An 18128-nucleotide genomic window follows, 5' to 3' on the forward strand; every position below is an offset into this window, starting at 1 on the left:
GGTGAGCACTCACATACACAGGCACATCACATATATATCTACAAAATACAACTTGAAATTTTGAAAACATTGTCTCAGAATGTGTGAACACCCACCAATTTTTTTTTTTTTTTTTCTCTATAAATTTCGATATAATCACAATCAACACCACCTGAAAGGTATTTGTAGAAAGTAAAACAAAAATATCCCCCATTTTTAATATTTGCTGCTTTAAATTCGCAAAAATTTCCCCAAAATACCAAAAAGTTAGAAAGAGTTATGACGGGTTAAATGATGTGCTTCGATCAGAACTTCGTTAAAAGCCCGTAGTAATTAAATATTTGTGTGTATGTGTATGTATACTCTTTTAACTCTGGAGCACCGCCTTTAGTCGAGAAAACCGACCCCAGGACTTATTCTTTGGATGCCTAGTACTTATTCTATCGGTCTCTTTTGCCGAACCGCTAAGTTACGGGGACGTAAACACACCAGCATCGGATGTCAAGCGATGTTGGGGGGACAAACACAGATACACACATACATATATATATATATATATACATATATATATATATACATATATACGACGGGCTTCTTTCAGTTTCCGTTTACCAAATCCACTCACAAGGCTTTGGTCGGCCTGAGGCTATAGTAGAAGACACTTGCCCAAGGTGCCACGCAGTGGGAATGAACCCGCAACCATGTGCTTGGTAAGCAAGCTACTTACCACACAGCCGTCTGTCCCTCACTACCGCTTGACAGTCGCTGCTGGTTTGTTTGCATCCCATAACTGGTACTACTAAAGCAGAGTGGTCCCGAACGCGCACCCGCGCAGTCGCGCGTCCGCACTAGCTAGTCGTGCGTGGTCGATCCTAACCCTAACCCTAACCCTAAACACATGTATTCATTTGCGCACGCGCACTTTTTGTAGGATCGACCACTCACGACTAGCTAGCGCGGACGCGCGACTGCGCGTTCGGGACTACTCTACTTTAGCAGTACCCCCATAACTTAGATGTTCAACGGAAGAGACCGACAGAATAAGCACCAGGCTTTGAAAACAATAAGTACTAGGATCGATTCGTTTAGCTGAAACCCATTAAAGCAGTACCCCCTCCCACCACCACTACCACCACCGCCGCCACAACAACAACACAGCCGCAGTTCGATGGCTAAAACAAGTAAAAGATAAACGGTTAATAGAAAGAAGAGTTCTGACAATAGTTTCGTTAAGTATCCGGGCATTACCTCCGCTTGATTCGGCGCATGCGCATAAGAGGGCACATGTTGTGCTTCTGCCGCCGCCGCCGCCGTCATAGTGATTGAGTCATTTAAAGCCGACAAGCAGACATTTGATTTGGATTGGAACACGTCGCTAGAATATTTTGGTGTTCAATCCCGATCGAACACGCCAACAACAAACACTTCCTCAACTATCGAAAGTACCGTTTAAGTAATTCCATTACATATATATTCAGTGAACACCTGAAATCATTCGAACAATTATTTTCTGAAACCCTGTTGCTTAAAAAAAAACAAAAAACATTTAGGTAAGTCTTTTATAGGATTATCTCTTTTGTCTATGTATATATACACTCATCTGTTTTTTCTGTTATCGGATGTAAGTTGTTGTTTAACCCCAACTAAGCCTTGATCGAGCTGACTGAGTGAAATACGATCAAAGTCTTCCCAGCCGTGACTATCCCATCTGTAGTGGATATCTAAGACTACGCTATCTGATGTATCCTTCCATTTACTGAGATTGATTGCATGCATTTGGAGTGGGATTTGGTTGCTATTTCTTTTAAATCGAGCAGCCGTTCTCTGTTGTGACCGGGCCGGATTCATACAAGTTTTCGTTAATCATACAAAAAACCCTGCATGGACAGCAATTAAGTATCTCCCTTTGAAAACAACAAAACAAAAATTTCAAACGAAGGTAACAGAAATCATCTACGATGTGTGGATGGTTTTCTTCGTTGAATATCAAAGCGTATGTCTTGACAACCTGGACAGCTTTATGCGGTTAATCAAATATGTGAGGCACGAGTTTTCTTGGTACTAGTTAGAAAACGAGATATTTAGAAATCACGAGTGTTTTTATGCAATTTACTGGTGGTGTGTGTTCGTTGCTTTGTCGCATTGTGTGATGTGTGAGCCCTTCTCTGTTTAAAAATCTGTTTTGTGTGTGTATTTTACACCTAACACTTAAAAAAGCTTATAATGTGCCGTAACCCATTTAGCGAACAACGAACAGCGCATACTAATTCAGTGAACCGACAAAAGGTTGAAAATACATGCAGTTGATAGGCAATTACAACAGTTTATGTTGCAGACAAATATAGACAAGAGTATCTTGTGAAGACAAAGAAGACTCTGGTACGGATATTATTGGTATAACTGCTTTATTCTTACTATGTTAAGCATCCCTTGACAGCTGAAGCTGTCCGCATTATGTCTAAAACAAGCCGATCGACCTCCTTAACAAATGCAACATGTCCTTTTATAACTTTTTTCGCGGCTTGCTTTCGATTTTTAGTTGAAGCAATATAGTACTTATGTCGCTGACACGAAAAGCATAAAAGTTACATAGTCTTGATCCCCACTTCAGCTCTATAAATTAAGAGGATCTTCTTTAAGAAGAAATCATGAATGTTTCTCTTTATCTTTTCATTATACATCGATTTTTCCACTTCGATTCCTAATTGGTGTCGCTTCACTTGTGTTGCTTGAGCCCTTATTGGAAAGCATGATCGTCACTGCACCACCGTTCCCCTGCGCTCACTCGATAATTTTTGTCAATGGTTGAAAATATTGTCGAGTAAAATGCTGTTTCGATAGATTGCATCATCTCTTCTCCCAACGAGTTCACACGTCTGTTACACTTTCCGCCTTCACACACGAGTCAATGAGGGAACTTTCCATAGTCGCTCGACTCGCTAAAAACAGCGGTCAAATTTCTAGAAAAAAAAAAAAGGGATTCGTTTAATGGGGCATGCGGTTCCCAACATATATGAAAAGGGACTGAGCTAGCGCTAAACAATACCTTCACAATACAACTCTTGTAACTAGCTTTCGTTTTGCGATCAAGAAAACTTTTTTTCTTTTGACTTATGTTAATAATACTCTTGAGAATTTGGACGTCACATTTTCATATTGTCCTAATCTTTAGACAAACAAATGTTGAAGAAAGAGTTTTTTTGTATTCGTTATATTAGCACATCATAAACAGTGTGGAAAATAAAGCGCAAACCAATCTAAGGATACGGCAAGAAATATCTGGATGCGTGATTACAGCGGCGTGTGTGTAACTAATTTTGTCATTTTTTGTTCTATGCTTTTAATATTGAAGACTTACGATCAATAGGCTTCCAGTCAGAACTAATCAGTCTTTTTAGAGGTATCTTAAAAACATTATTCACTATGTTCCCCCTTTTCACGACAATGTGATTTAAAGGACGTAAGGCTGCTATTTCTAGCAGTTTGAGAAACTACAAGCATAAGAGTTCAATGGCCTGCTGTTTAATGACTGTGAAGATGTTTTGTGTGTGAATGTAACGTTTGCCTATTCTTATTTGAATAACGAAATTGTTCACTTAAATATTGTCTCGATTTTCCAATCCGTTCATGGATCTCTCTCACATACACACACATATACACAAATAATATCCTTAATCTTTTCAATTAGCTCTCGACAGTCCTAAGTTTATATTCCCCTTTCACTTTTGTCAGTCAAACGATACAAGTTGCTGATCGACAGTGAGTGAAAGTGCCATGTTAAATTGCAGTATCACCTTGTCTCTTTTTTGCTTGTTTTTTTATTTTTTTGTGCGTCAGTTCGTCCCTTTGTACGGAATCAGTTTCTGACTAGCATCGTATATGAGAAAGCAACACCCTACTACGATTGATCCAGTTTCGCTTCTCTCACTTCTTTTTGCAATATTCCGTTCTCTCTTCTAAAACTAGTGCCGTGAAAACAGATTACTATTCCGTCAAAATTACATTCGCTCGACGAGAAGCTCGTATAAACTGATATAAGTTCAGAGTAGTTGTACTGGAAGATATAAACAAAGTATTCTCGATGAAATATTCCCCTGGTTGAAGTTTAAAAAAAAATTAAAAGATACACTCCTGGGGGACTCCCAAAGAAAAGGGGAGGTAATTTCAAGGAATTGAGAATTAATCTCAAAATTAATTTAATTGAAAATGTGATCATTGTTTGGTGGTATTAGACAGATGAAGGCATGTTTTGATATCGTTGGACATCAACAGCATAGTACAGTTTCTGCAAAACAACGGTGTCGGTATTTTAGAGGCATAACATCACGAATACATGTTTAGAGTTAGGTTATTGGTTTGACTTTTCAACTCCAATACCATTATATAAATTCGATGTTTCTAAACTGTCTTTTTAAAGATTCTTTTATAGTATTCACATTATTGAAAGCATTGTTTCTGTTAGTATTGTAGACTTTCGATCTCAACATATCGTTTCTTTGTGTCTCAACCTTGTCAAATACTGAGGCTGGTTTAATCAACTGTACCACACCCCTTGAACTAATTATTATAAATAAATATTATCATATTCTCTCTGGAGTTGATATGTTAAATACCAGTCATGTTTTTGAGGTTGATTCTAATTTGAGGCTTTGTATCAAAATTTGAAATCGCCATTGTAATTATTGCTTTCACAAACTGGGCAAAGCCATGCCTATATTAAGAAAGAGATATACTCACTAATCCACTGCTTAATACTTTGATATAAATAGTTAATCATTGTACAAGATGCTTTATGATATTTACTCTTTTGTGGCCCCTTGTTCCTAAGTTCAAATCCTACCAGGATTGATTTTTGCCTTTTTTCCTGAGCATCATTATCATCGTTTTTTTTACATTCACTTTTCTATGCTGTCATGTGTTGGCAGGGTCATTTTCCCCATAGTGTCCATCCAGTTGTTGCAGTCCTTCCTCACGTCCTATGTGAAGTTTCGCATCCTGAAATCATTTCTCACCACTTCTATCCACATCGTATTCCAGCCTTCCTCTTCCATAGTTTGTCATTTTTTCATCAACTATTATTCTATGTCACCTGTCCTTCATATCATCACAGTCTTCTTCTTTTGCATATCACAGCATTTCCTCTCAGTATCTTTGTGATTCATGTTCTGTTATTCCTGCACACTGATATTACACATCCACCTCAGTACACTCATCTCATTGTGTAATTCATACCAGTTTACAAACAAATGGATGATTCGGAACGTTCAGAGTTATAACCTTAATTTTCTTTATGCTGATGATGAGGTACACTCTCTGCATTTATTAGAGAACTGCCTTTGCCAGTGTAAAAGGTAAAGAATTCATAGGGCTGGTTTTCTAGGGCCTGTGGTGTCTATATCCCACCTGGACAGGACACCAGTCTGTCACATAATCACTCATTTTTGCCAGCTGAGTGGACTTGAGAACTGTGAAGTGAAGTGTTTTGTTCAAGATCAATGCATTGCACACTCCAGGAATCAAAACCACAATCTTATGATTGTAAATTCAACACCCTAACCACTGAGCCATGCACCTCCACTTTACCAATGTAGTTCAGAGGACAACAAAAGCAGTTTATCTGGTACCAGTTTGGTTATAGGAGTTGCTAGAGAAACTGTCACAAAAACATATCTTACCACCTGCAAAGCTCTACTCAGATATTTCTGTCAATCTAAGATTTATTTTAATCTTATACTGTTTCCAGTACTTACAGAACAGTGATACTATTTGATCTGTAGCTGGAGTGTGTGTGGGGACTGTTGATAGGTGTTAGGTTATGATTAAACACTGGTAGCCAACATGTTAGGTCACTGATAAGCCCTCGGTTCATTAAGCCTGGGACTGAAGGAGCCTCAGGTTCAGTGTGAAGAGGGAGAAGAAAAGGCGCAGATGTGGCTATGTGGTAAGAAGTTCTGGGTTCAGTGTCACTGATACATGAGAAAATACTAATTTCTGAATTTGCTATCATCATCATCATCATAATCATCATTTAATATCTATTTTCCATGCTGCTATGGGTTGAATGGCTTGACAGAAGCTGGTAAGGGCAGGGGCTACACCAGGCTCCATTGTCTGTTCTGGCATGGTTTCTATGGCTGAATGCCCTTCCTAATGCCAACCACTTTACAGAGTGTACTGGGTGCTTTTTATGAAGCACCAGCACCACTACTTTTTACATGGCACCAATGCTTTTTACATGGTACCATCACTGGTGCTTTTAATGTGACACCAGTATCGATTCTGCCAGATGCCTTGGTCTTTGTTTTATAAAGAAAAATTATAACCCATGTTCATGCGCACGTGCACACACACACACACACACGGAGCTTCCTCAACACATGGCTTTGTGAAGTGCTGCTATATATACATAACCACAAATATATTCATCATATAAGCAATGCTCACTGGATATTACACAAAATTTCTGTTGTGCAACAAGTACATAGCAATACGCCTATAATCGGACATCATTCAACGATTAGATAATCTTATAAACCAGCTGGGAATATATGATGTAGTTGATGAACGTGAGGTTGCTAAACATGAGGGGAATTGGGGGTGGATGAATGGAAATTATGTTCCATATTTGGAAATTGCACTATCAATGGTAAAGTCAATATCCTCATCATTATTGCCACTATCATTACATTTATGGGTTTTTTTTTTTATCGGCATCATAATCACCATTAGTGGACACACAGCATTCATCAATAAATCATTATGCCAGACAGCCACACTGCTCGAAACACCGAATATTCTGTGTATGATGGATTCTACATGATGAAGTACAAACACTGTTTTTACTGGTCTATAGACTTATAAAAAAGTCTATTAAACATTTTGTTACTAACCCACCTGAGAATGTTCTTGTCCCGGTAACACCAAGTGTAATATATTTTCATGCATTTACTCATTAAAATTTGAGGTTAAGACCAAATTAAATACCAAGTTGCTGCTTCCATACTAAATCATTTTTTTAAAAACCAAATAGTTTGTTCACATTTTACTTCATTTTTATATTGGATTTACAAATTGTTGACGTGAAAGTTGCAAACAGCTTCAAAAGAACTTTAACAAATAACTAATTGATTAACTTGCACATTAAACAAACGATCAGTTAGTTGGTTTGATAATTAATTAACAATAAAGAAGTAGAGTTGAATCTGTGTATGTGTTGTTATTGGCATAATGACTCTCACAAGACACAACAAAATTTATTCAAATTTACCCAGATGTAAAGTATCAGATGCAACCCACAGGCAGGGTTGCCATTTGGTACCTTTTCATTTCAGATTATCAACCTTGATTGAGCAAAACTATGGTCCAAAATGTTTCTGCTATGATCCTCGTATCTTTTTCCTGACATGTGCATAACTAAAGTGCTTTTTTAAGATCTTTTTAATGCAGAGTGTAATTTGAGGGAAATTTGGCTTCTGTTTTTAGGGGGTTTTATTAATCACATAGAAACTTCCTTATTGGGCTTACTCATTTCGTGCTATTGTGGGGCAATGTTCAGCTGTGGCAAGGAGCAGTGTATTGTGGATTCATAATACGATAAAAGTCAGTTCATGTATTCAACTGATCACCATAGAAATCTTTGTATTTTAACTGTACTTAGTATTTATGCTTCATTAATTTCCCACTGTATTGAAGACATTTTTTTCTATATTGAGGTCTTTATTTTTATTTGTCATTCTTTCACTTGGGAAAGTGTTCCACTTGGCTGTATTTGCTTGTGTAAATAGCAAAAGCGTTTGTATGACCACGGTAATTCACTGAAGCAAAGAATATTTTTAATTTGTGCATATGTATGCTTTGTACTGAGTATGCAACAAATGCTCTGTGTCTACAAACTACATTTAGTTGTAGAATAAGTTTGCTTGAAAACCTGCTACTTACACATAGTTGTCCAGTAGGTAAGAGATATTATATATGTTTTAGGTTACAGTCCCACCTTATTTACTTACTATGAGTGATAGATATAGTTTCTTGATGATAGATGTGGTTGTATTAAACCCCAAAACAACATAAAGGTACATCCATCCTTTTTTTTTAATAGTTTGTCTAGAACTACACTGTCTATAACAGTGATGATAGGGTATGGTTTAGAAGACTTGCCTTCTATTTTAACCCTTATGATACCAATCTGCCTGAAACTTCTCTGGCTTAGGAGTACAAATGTCTTGTTTTCAAAAGTTCCGAATTAAAATCTTCCACCAAACCTTAGTCACAATTTATGTTCCTAACACTAGCTTAATGATAACTAAGTTATTTTACTAAATTCTTTGTTATATTTTAAATTAATTGAAAGAAACACAGAGCAGCTCAACAGAAATATGGTAACAAAAGGGTTAAGCATTTGGGGAGATACTACATAGAGGCTGATTGCTGACCCAGTTTTTCTTAAAAGTGTTTTGCCATTAACCCCTTCAGTTAATCTATTTGTCGAAATGTATTCTCCTTGTCTTAATCAATTTTGAAAACAATGACAAATTTAGTAAAATAATTAAGTTAATGTTTGAGACATAAGATGAAATTTTGAAGGAAGGTTTTAATTTAGATCTCTTTTAAGTAGGGAAATTGTATCAGAGAACCACAGATGTTCTCAGGCAGTTTGGTATCAAAAGGGTTAAACTTCATTTTATATCCATTAATAAATAACCTTGGGAGCCACTTGCACATTAATTTCATGAGCAGGCTTTTCCATTGGCTGGCTCTACTGGAACACACTTTGAATGTAAAACAAGTAGAAAATTTGGGCTCGACATGGCTAGAGGGTTAAACATCGTCCTCATTTGATGTCCACTATTCCATGCTTGCATAGGTCAGATGGAATTTGTTGAGACAGATTTTCTATGATTGGATGGAGTGCCAAGTTGCACACAGTATCATTGACCAAGTGAAGAGGTAGACTTGTATCAATCCAAGAGAAAATGACCTCATTTCATGTCCTTGTTGGTGGTGTTTCACTTAACATTATTAATACTTTTAAGAAAGATCTAAACATTGTATATCCCCATTTTACTTGTACATATTTCTCTCACTATATCTAATGTATGAAATATTATTAGTCAGTTATGATGACACATTTTAGACAAGCTTCCTATTTGTATGGTTGCATAAGGACTTAATTTTGTTTGTGTTAGTTTACCTAACATTGCTTCTAATGTGTTTGAGAAATGCTGTGCATGTTTAGACATATTGAGACATATTTAAACATATTGTTTATATAAATAACATAACTTGACTATACCAGGTTACCAATAAAACGTATATATAAATTGGATTTAATGTCTGTTTGCCATGCTGTAAAAATCATGCCAAAACTAACCTCACCTGTGTTAGTGCCATGTAAAAAGCACTGAATCCACTCTGCAGAGTGTAAAAATTATGCCAAACAGAAAGTAGCTTAGGGCAGTTTTCTACCCGGCTGGCTCCTGTCAACTGTCTTACCCATGCATGCATGAAAGATGGACGTTAAATGATGATATATATATATATATATGTGTGCAGATGTAGCTGTGTAACCAAGAAACTTGCTTCCCAATCATGTCGTCCTCAGTTCTGTGTCGCTGTGTAGTATTCTGCACAAGTTTCTTCTACCATACCCTTAGGTCAACCAAAACCTTGTATAATGTACATGTACATCTGTGTGTTTGCGTGTATTCTTGTTTTGAAGTCGTGATGGTTGTAAGTGATCTGTTTGGTCATGAGGAAATATTACCCTACTTAGAAATGGGCATAGGTTGATGACAGGAAGGGCATCCAATCATAGAAAATCTGTCTCAACAAATTCCATCTGACCTATGCAAGCATGGAATAGTGGACATCAAATGAGGATGATGCTTAACCCTCTCACCATATTGAGCCCAAATTTTCTACTTGTTTTACATTCAAACTGGCCGCATCCAGCTTCTCACCCCTACTCTACAATCTCATTATAAAAATAAACAATCACATCATCAAAATCTCAAAGCTAAGAGATAATGCATGATTAAAGGACTTTCGAGTGAGATCGTTGCCAGTGCCCCTGGACTGGCTCTTGTGCGGGTGGCACATAAAATACACCATTTTGAGCATGGACGTTGCCAGTACTGCCTGACTGGCCTTCGTGCCGGTGACACTTAAGAGCACCTACTACACTCTCGGAGTGGTTGGCGTTAGGAAGGGCATCCAGCTGTAGAAACTCTGCCAAATCAGATTGGAGCCTGGTGTAGCCTTCGGGCTCCACCAGTCCTCTGTCAAATCGTCCAACCCATGCTAGCATGGAAAGCGGACGTTAAATGATGATGAATAGATTAGCATTACATTTGACACAGTAATCCGAGTGCTGAAGAGTGAAAAACAAAACTCGTAATATAATTTTCAGCCGATGGTGATTTATAGTCATTTTGTTTATTTTACATGATTTGTCAGTAGATAAGAAATCTGTTTTTGTCAATCTACATAACTTAAATAATTGTGTGTGTGTGTGTGTGTTGCATTCTTGTTTGAGCTGCCTTTGCCATTCAACAACTGTATGTAGCTCTTTTCTCACAAGCTATACAGGTATAAGTGTTAGTACCCTGGAAAATGTCATCAGCATGGTGTAACTCACTGCTCCGCAACCAGTATGTCACAGCACACTGGTGTGCCACGAGGCGATGCGAGGGGTGCCGCGAGGTGTGCCACAATATCCTTAATATAACTTTTAGTTCAAGTGTATTGCCCAATTTTGCAAAGAATATAAGCGTACTGCGTGTGGAAAAAAAGGTGAACTGGTATAACTAAAATTTCTCAATGTTACAGTTTTGTTTTTAAAAAACTGTTTTATCATTCTGATACATTTATATTTGAATACATTTGCTGTACTTATTTATAGTTCTTTAAGTATTAGTGGCATTTTGTATGTTTCTGTGGTCTGAGTTCAAATTCCACTTAAGTCGACTTTGCCTTTCGTCTTTTGGGATTGATAAAATAAATACCAGTTGAATACTGAGGTTGATTCGACTAAAAAATTCTTCAAGGTGGGGCTCCAGCATAGACAGTCTAATGACTGAAAGAAGTAAAAGATAACAAAAAATAAAATATAATTCATTAATTATAGGCGTAGGAGTGGCTGTGTGGTAAGTAGCTTGCTTATGAACCACATAGTTCTGGGTTCAGTCCCACTGCGTGGCACCTTGGGCAAGTGTATTCTACTATAGCCTCGGACCGACCAAAGCCTTGTGAGTGGATTTGGTAGACGGAAACTGAAAGAAGCCTGTCATATATATGTATATATATATATGTTTGTGTGTCTGTGTTTGTCCCCCCAACATTGCTTGACAACTGATGCTGGTGTGTTTATGTCCCCGTAATTTAGCAGTTCGGCAAAAGAGACCGATAGAATAAGTACTAGGCTTACAAAAGAATAAATCCTAGGGTCGATTTGCTTGACTAAAGGTGGTGCTCCAGCATGGCCGCAGTCAAATGACTGAAACGTGTAAAAGAGTAATTGGTATCGTTTTTCTCCCCCCCTCCCTCATTGCTCATTTATTTCCTGTTATAGCGATGTTGCCTGTATTAGTTATATTAGCACAACCATCTCATGTGCCATGCCTACAGGCGTAGGCGAGCGATTATGGATTTTTATGTCAAAGTCTGAAGACCATAACTTTCTCTTGGAAAAGATACAGAAATGGTTTCTTTTTGTTTTCTGCCTGTTTATTAAATAGTTTGCTCTGTTACCCCACTTCTCTCTTGTGCTGACTCTTGAGAAATAGGGCCTGTTTAATCCTAAAGCAAAGGGACTAGTTCCTGTGACACTGAGACATGTGCACACACTGGTGGACCTGTATAACTGGTATCTAGGGCCCAGCCATCTGGGATTTGTGTGATTTAGTCACAGGACCATCTTCTGCTATTTGACCAATAACTGAAGTCCTTGAGCTACACTGCTGCCCCAGTGCCAGAGCTCTCCTGGAAGTGGCAGTAGTTAAGGCATAATTCATACTTTCCATAACTGCTGAGCGTCCAAGCTGGAGCCTTGCTACTGGATACAGGTAACTGTCTTGGTCATGACAAAACAGATAAGGAATTATTGCAAGGAAATGAATTTACAAAGATCTATTTGATGTGCAATGTCAACTTATAAGAAAAATGCAGGGGTACATATATATATATATATATATATATATATATATATATATATATATATGTATATATACTCTTTACTCTTTTACTGGTTTCAGTCATTTGACTGCGGCCATGCTGGAGCACCGCCTTTAGTCGAGCAAATCGACCCCAGGACTTATTCTTTGGAAGCCTAGTGCTTATTCTATCGGTCTGTTTTGCCGAACCGCTAAGTTACGGGGACGTAAACGCACCAGCATCGGTTGTCAAGCGATGTTGGGGGGACAAACACAAACATACACACACACATACATACATATATATATATACATATATACGATGGGCTTCTTTCAGTTTCCGTCTACCATATCCATTCATAAGGCTTTGGTCGGCCCAAGGCTATAGTAGAAGACACTTGCCCAAGGTGTCACACAGTGGAACTGAACCCAGAACCATGTGGTTGGTAAGCAAGCTACTTACCACACAGTCACTCCTGCGCCTATATATGTATATATGCATGAGTGTGTATGCATGTTAGTATAATATGAATTGTTAAAGACTACGTAGCAGGAATTTATAATGTTACAATAATTTAATTTGTCCACCTACACAACTAACATGCTTACTAGTGTGTGTCTAGGTTTGTAGTATATTGTTGTTGTTGTGGTGGTGGTGGTGGTGGTGGTGGTGGTGGTGGTGGTGGTGGTGGTGGTAGTGTTTGTGTGTTAAATATGTAATAACTCTCTATTAGATATATAATGTGTGCATATGTTTTGCAGTTGCTATGGCAACATATCTGTAGCCATCATTAGTATATCATATCCATGTTGCTACCCTCCCCTATCCACTATTCAGGCAGGCAAGGGAGCTAAACAACAAAGACCAATAAAATGAGGGGACTACTGTGTGGTCACGTGACTGCCTGGGAATAACAGTAACGTCTCCCTATTGTCTTAGAAAAAGGGGAAAATATTTAGAATAATGTTGTCTACCATTACTTGCTTAATGAAAAAAAAAACAAAGGGCGAGGATGGTCAAGGCTGGAATGCCTTTAAATGGTGCTCACTTGGAGCTAAAGAACAATGGAGACTTAGAGCTGTATTTTATAGATGGATCTTAAGTGAGCGAATAACTAGCTATTAAGTCTCTTTCTCTCTCTCCCTCCCTCTCTCTCTCCCTCCCTCCCTCCCTCTCTCTCTCTCCCTCCCTCCCTCCCCCTCTCCCATCCCTCCCCCTCCCACCCCCCTCTCCCTCCCCCTCTCCCTCCCCCTCCCCCCTCTCCCTCCCCCCCTCTCTCCAGCTACTGCTATTTGTTGAAGTACAACAGTAAACAACAACAAACTTAAACTATCAGAAATGAAAAAAAATAACAAGAAAGAAAAAAAAAATAAAGAAACCAACAAATTCTTGATAATTATTGATTAATATTTTTTTTCTCTCCTTTTTTCCTCCTCCTTCCATCTCCAAGAGGAAATTAATATTTTGGTGTAACTTTACATGTAATTTTACCAGATATAATTTGCAATTCATTAATGTTATATCAGTATAACAACAACAACAGGAACAGCAAAATTAACAGGGAAATAAAAAAAACAAAAAATCGTAGATAGCACCGCCACCAGCACCACCACTTATTATAGTATTACAGCTCGTTGATTTTCATTTGAATAAGAACCCAAGATAGTTATGTAGAGAGTGCATAACATCTTGTTCTCATAATATATATATAATAGATATGCCTTAATTATTAACAACTGAGGCTGCTAGGGAGCTCGTTACCATCATCTGAAGTAACTTCGTTTCTGATTAATTCTGTTCAGATCCAATATAGATTATTTGATTTTGTAGTTAGTTTCCTGATGATTCATCTAAACTCAACTCCACACATCTCATCAGTGTGTTTTAAAGCGATAGCCAAAGATGGCCTTCAGCTTTTACTGGAATTTATTCATCTTCATCTTATGTTGAGGTCAACATTGTTTTTGCTGTTGCCCTTTCATTGAACTTTCAATATTACTGAAACAGTTCGTTAAGCTTTTGGAACTCGAATTATCCGTCATAGAATAGATTTTAAGCCACTGAAGGAAATCTCATCCTTGTAGCTAATACAGGAAATCATCATTATTATTATTATTATTATTATTATTATTATTATTATTATTGCCAAGGCTGCGAGCTGGCAGAATCGTTAGCACGCTGAATGAAATGCTTAGTGATATTTCGCCCATTCCTATGTTCTGAGTTCAAATTCTGCTGAGGTCAACTTCACTTTTCATCCTTTCGGGGTCAATAAATTAAGTACCAGTGAAAATACTGGGGTCGATGTGATCAACTAGTCCCCTCCCCTGCTCCAAAATTGAGGGCTTGTGCCTCCAGTAGAAAGGATTTTTATTATTATTACTGTTTATAACAGTAGTGGTGAACCATTTTTTGCCTAAGGGCTCCTTTGATTACTATTTCATTCAGGTGGACCCCTATAGCCATTCATTGGCTGTAAGAAACTAGCTTCCCAACCACATGGTTCTGGGTCCAGACACACTGTGTATCACCTTGGGCAAGTGTCTTCTCATATAGCTTCTGGCCAACCAAAGCCTTGTGAGTGGATTTGGTAGACAGAACCTGAAAGAAGTTTGTTGTGTGTGTGTGTGTCTTTGTGTCTTTTTTTGTCCTTCCATACTGATTGAAAATCAGTGTTGGTGTGTTTATGTTCCCATAACCAAGCAGTACAGCAAAAGAGATCAACAGACTAAGTACTAGGTTTAACAAAAAATAAGTACTGGGGTCGATTTGTTTGACTATAAATTGGATGAGAAAATTTACACTCATATAGGTGCCAGTGCGGTTGTGTAGTAGAAAGTTTGCTTCCCAGTCACATGGTTCTGGGTTCAGTCCCACTGTGTGTCATCTTGAACAAGTCTTTTTTGCTGTAACCCCATTCTGATCAGAGCCTTGTGAGTGGATTTGATAGAAACTGAAAAAGAAACCAGTGTGGGTGTGTGTGTTACTGTCTCCTGGTCTTGACATCGTGTGATGATTGTAAACGAGTTTCACCATCATGCAAGTGGTGTCATTTGTTTCTAATATTCCATGAGAACATATCTGATTATGGGGAAATATCACCTTCCCTGGCAACAGGAAGGGCATCTGGCTGTAGAAAATCTGCCTCAACAAATTCCATTCTACCCACGCAAGCATGGAAAAGTGGATGATGATGTTTTTCAACCACAACATGACCATAACATTAGCAACACCATTAAAAGATTGTTTGCTCAGCAAGTCAACGGATGTAGATGTCCTTTTCATGTGAGAGTAAAGCAGAATCTATTAAAGAATAATGAGTGACATCATATGCTCTGGGAGGTTAAACAGCACCCAATAAAGGACCCCTACTCAAATCAAAAAATGCTTGGAAAAGGTATGGTCTTCTGTGGAGTATGTAATGAAAGAAGACTGCCCTGGATGATGGTGATGTCTGCAGTAGAGAACAATAGACCCTAATAGTGACCACAAATATAGAATATCCAAGGAATTTGTGATGACTACTTTATATGAGTCAGGTGATGCTGTATATGAGATGACAAGGGATTAACCCTTTGGCATTCAAATTATTCTATCAAAAGTAGTGCTTATTTTGTTACATTGTTTTGAATTAATCATGGATTATCTTGTAGCTTTGAGAGTTTGATGAAGTAATTGTTAATTTTTAAAATGATAATGTAGGGTTGCTGTGAGGTGGCCAGATTCGGCCAGTTTGAACATGAAACAGGTAGAATATTTTGGCCAGACATGGCCAGTTTAACTACTAAAGGGTTAAAGTGTTCCAGGTGCTACCATCTTATTTTGTTTTTCTGCAGTAGCATAGCTGAGTTTGAAAAGAAATGTGGCCTCATGATTAGACAACTGAGCTCATATTCATAAGGTTGTAAGGTTCGATTCTTTGTCCAGGACACAGGTTTTGTCCTTGAGCAAAGCACTTTAGTTCACACTGTTTCAGACCACTCAGTTGGCAAAAGTAAATATTAAGACCAGTAGAGTACTCGTCAACGTCTAATTAGCAAGGCAGTGTTAATGAGTTAGTATGAGCAAAATCCTTCAGGCATGAAGAAGAATGCATCCATCCAGCAATAGGCTGCCATATCTTATATTTACCATTTGCATTTTTTATTACCTAGGTATACACTTTCTAGTGTATTTTTTCTTATTTAAGACATTAGGAGGTGATTTAAAGATTTCAGTTACTATTTCTAGCAGGCCATCAGGTTGCATGGAGGTTTGCTCATTGGCTTGTGTAATGTGGTGATGTCATTGATTGGAGAAAAATGTATGATATTGTAGGATGATTAAAAACAGAAGACCTGAAGTAGGTAGAAAGATTGTATATGCATCAGAAGTGTAATGCTGTGTGATAGTGATTACAGAGGACCTGAAATACTGATCAAAGGTGAGACACTATTGTATGACAATTAAAACAGCAAGCTTGCAGTGATTAGAGGGTGTATGTGTGTGTGTGTGTTGGTGATGCTGTGCTGTATGACATCGATCGTAGAAGACCTGCAGTAATTAAAGAGACGATGATGTCATGTTGTATTAAGAGTTAAAACATAGGTGATAAAAACAGAGGATTGATAACAGCAGAAGAGGGAAGGGTTGAGTACGGATCAATAAGTATGCAGTATTAACGTATTTGAGGAGAGGGTTGGGTCAAATAGTGTGAGAAGAAAGCAACTGGACATTAAAGGTATTGGAAGATTGATTCAGCAGAGACGAACAGATGCTGGTGTCGTCGTGTTATGTTTTTGAGTGCTGCATAGAGGCTAAAAGGGGGTGTGATTGATGGAAGTAGATAGGTCGGGGCCTGAAAGTGTTAGGCTGGTGTGTGGAAATGACACAGGACTGAGAGGCATGGAAAGTTGCTGTATTGCAGATTGCAGACCTACCCAACCCTATTGCAAGCTACAGATATACAGGGTAATTCAAAATGAATGGTACACCCCCCCCCCCCCCCCCCAGTATTTTTGCAATATGTTCATTACAACAGTCGCATGTATTTTTCCATTTTGTACTATTCGTTTTTAAATACCCTGTATTAAATGCTTGATAAGGTAGGAGTGGGGTGAATGGAAAATATGTATGTACATCCTTCTATTCATTCATTCATGCATATTTACATATACATGCATGCACACAGACACATGCACACTATACATACGTGCTTACATATTATATTTATATATATATATATATTATGTATGTATATATAAATATATATATTAGATGGATTTATTTAGCCAATGTAGCAGACCAGATGATGAGTTGGCTGTCACTTTTGTTATCGTGACCAAACATTAACTGACCATTAGTTCAACCGACCATCACTGCCACCACTGTCACAAACATCTTCTTCCTCTTCCTCCTCCTCCTCCTCCTCCTCCTCATCATCATCATCATCCTCTTCATCTATAGTTGAAGTTTGTTGAATTTATTTTTATCTCGCACATGTTTATTGATTTGTCTATTTTTACTTGCTTGCTATATCAGCCGTTTCTTTTCAGTTGCGTTATTCTGGTCGAGAAAGTGTCTGTTAATTTCTAGTTTTCTTCTTTCTTTTCTTTCCCTTTTCCTTTCCTTTCCTTTTTGTCTATACATTTCAGACCATGGGGAAACGTTGCCATGGTGATTCTTATTTAATCAGACTAAGCTTACTTGATTTATAAGTACATCCTCCCTTCAATCATTGTAGTATTTTGGTAGCATTCATGTCTCCTTCTTACAGCCGTTGTTTACATCCCTTTTGTTGATTACGTCTGTTTGTCTTCAGCGCTGTCCGCCCACGATTTGTGTGTCTGAGGGGGAGGGGAGCTTTGATGAGCATGGTGGAAGGGATTGGAGTAAGCAGGATTTTAGAATGTATGATCCAACTGAGAGAGAAGACAGAAAAATTGCTAAAGCATTTCAAAGACTATAATAAATGTAAAGATGCTGGAGATGTTGTTTAACCCTAGGTTGGCCCTGATCAA

The 18128-nt window shown here is 38.0% G+C and overlaps 2 protein-coding genes across 7 annotated transcripts in view; one reads left to right on the top strand and one right to left on the bottom strand.

The window, feature by feature from the left end:
- The window catches only part of LOC106880006 (uncharacterized), a 46068-nt gene that overhangs the window by 10739 nt on the left and 17201 nt on the right, over positions 1–18128 (bottom strand). For 2 of the 5 annotated variants that reach the window (XM_052971486.2, XM_089359422.1), the window contains exon 1: positions 1–680. This exon is cut by the window's left edge. The exons of 1 other annotated variant lie outside the window; for it this stretch is intronic. Coding sequence is in view for 1 of the 4 variants with exons in the window: in XM_052971485.2 (XP_052827445.1) it covers positions 707–767 (61 nt within the window). In the remaining 3 variants the exon portion in view is untranslated. Of the gene's footprint in view, positions 681–706; positions 1261–18128 lie in introns of those variants that run through there. 2 more of the 5 variants (XM_052971485.2, XM_014929793.3) reach the window with 2 other exon arrangements.
- Positions 1295–18128, top strand: part of LOC106880005 (isoleucine--tRNA ligase, cytoplasmic) — a 55178-nt gene continuing 38344 nt past the window's right edge. The window contains exon 1 of one of the 2 annotated variants that reach the window (XM_014929791.3): positions 1295–1529. The gene's annotated coding sequence lies outside the window, so the exon portion shown is untranslated. Of the gene's footprint in view, positions 1530–2211; positions 2359–18128 lie in introns of those variants that run through there. The other variant, XM_089359420.1, reaches the window with a different exon arrangement.

This window comes from Octopus bimaculoides, chromosome 11 (genome assembly GCF_046866305.1).
Source record: "Octopus bimaculoides isolate indiv1 chromosome 11, ASM4686630v1, whole genome shotgun sequence".
Lineage (NCBI taxonomy): Eukaryota > Metazoa > Mollusca > Cephalopoda > Octopoda > Octopodidae > Octopus > Octopus bimaculoides.